At 42.8% G+C, this 1831-nt stretch overlaps 1 protein-coding gene across 1 annotated transcript in view; it reads left to right on the forward strand.

The window, feature by feature from the left end:
• Positions 1-270: 270 nt before the first annotated feature.
• The window catches only part of CCDC170 (coiled-coil domain containing 170), a 70319-nt gene continuing 68758 nt past the window's right edge, over positions 271-1831 (forward strand). Inside the window, exon 1 of the mRNA XM_008064962.2 lies at positions 271-435. Coding sequence (XP_008063153.2) covers positions 271-435 — 165 coding nt within the window. The remainder of the gene's footprint in view (positions 436-1831) is intronic.

Consider the following 1831-nt stretch of genomic DNA (forward strand, 5'->3'; position numbering starts at 1 on the left):
AATGCTCTTCAGTGGCAAAGGCCAATTCTTGAATGCCAAATCTTACCACTATCCTGGGGGAGTGCATCATTGACTCCTGGGCTTTCTCCTGCCTCCTTTTGAACTTTGAGAATGAGAACCGAATGGTCTGAACATAATGTTTCTCTGGGTAGCATTTTTGACACATTTGGAATACAAAGAATGCTTCTGTCTTTATTCTTGCTTTGGCATCTGCACAGAAAAGATTGTTTAATACTCTTGTTTATATTTGTCTCTTTATTTGTCTTATATATGTATATCTTCTTTTTTTGTGGTGAGCTCTACCAGGAAAATCACGATCATCTTTTGGAAGTCCCGGCCACTCGAGAGCAATTAAACCACTACCGGAATGTGGCTGAAAATGCTCGAAGTGAACTTGCAGCAACTTTGGTCAAATTTGAGTGTGCTCAGTCTGAGGTAAGAGTATGTATTTTCATCACTCAGAAATGGACCTTCTTGGCAGCTTGTACAATTAAGCAGAGCACAGAGGTGATTAGAAACAGACAGAAAGGGGAGCCTTCTGAAACTGTTCTGTCTGATTCGAGAGCTCTCTAATAAAGAAATAGGACAGTGGGATACAGATTTAAACCTTTTGGCAAAGTTGATACTTAGTCTCTATGTATTTGCCATACCACAAAGCAAGATGACTGGAGCTGGATTCTAGATCTCAGAGGAGCTCTATAGCCTCGAGATATCTGGGGGCCCCTGGGGGCTGTGGTTTGGCGCTCCATGAGTATCGGAGAACTTTTAGTATCCCTCAGACTATCTTCCTTTACTGAGGATTGCTTGCAATTTGGAGCTCTTAGCGGGGGAGTTCTGAATCTCTTTCCTGTGGTCGGTCCAACTGGCTGGAAAAATTCTAGGAAGAGGATTGGGCTCTACCTACTAAGTCAGGTCTGTAATGAAGCTTCTGAAGGAGTCTCCCTGAATCATTCTGCTTGCAGCCTGGTGGCCCAGGGAGGCCTGGATTGGCCTGTGAATTCTCACTAAGGCTCACATGGGCCCACCAAAAGATGAACTGACAGTGTGTGCAAATGTGTGAATGAATTATGCATGCACACTCACAGTCCCAATGCTTTCATAAAGTTGTCTTATAGGGTAGAATTGACATTTTAACTCAATAGGGCAAATACATTGTTCAGTATTTCAATACCGCAGAACTCAAAAATGATAAATGTTTCCTTTGTATCAATCCTATAAGAATTTTCCTTTTCTCCCATGTATTCCCCAGACATTGTAATACTATTTTAATTTTTTATTTTATTATATATTTTTTTGAGTTGGAGTCTCACTCCATTGCCCGGGCTGGAGTGCAGTGGCATGGTCACGGCCACCCCAGCATTTACCTACTGGGCTCCAGCGATCTTTCTGCTTCAGCCTTCCAAGTAGCCGGAACTACAGATGTGCACTACAATGGCCAGCTAATTTTTGATTTATTTTAGAGACGAGATCTCGCCAAGTTGCTCAGGCCATCCACTCACTTTGGCCTCCCAAAGTGCTGGGATTACAGGCTGAGCCACCAAGCCTGGCTATATTATTTTTCTTTATCACTCACAGAGTCCAGAAGGCAAGTGGGAGTAATATGTGAATATTGGATAGTATGGATTTACTTGAGAAATATTTATGACTATGAAATCACAAATAATGGTGTTTCATTATTTATCAGCAGTAATAGCAGCAATATTGACTTAGAAAATAGGTTACTGGCTGAGCGCAGTGGCTCAAGCCTGTAATCCCAGCACTTTGGGAGGTTGAGGCAAGAGGATTGCCTGAGTCCAGGGGTTCGAGACCAGCCTGGGCAACTTGGTGAGAC

The sequence above is a fragment of the Carlito syrichta genome, unplaced genomic scaffold (assembly GCF_000164805.1).
Source record: "Carlito syrichta isolate Samal-C Ts95f unplaced genomic scaffold, Tarsius_syrichta-2.0.1 Scaffold308114, whole genome shotgun sequence".
NCBI classification, from domain to species: domain Eukaryota; kingdom Metazoa; phylum Chordata; class Mammalia; order Primates; family Tarsiidae; genus Carlito; species Carlito syrichta.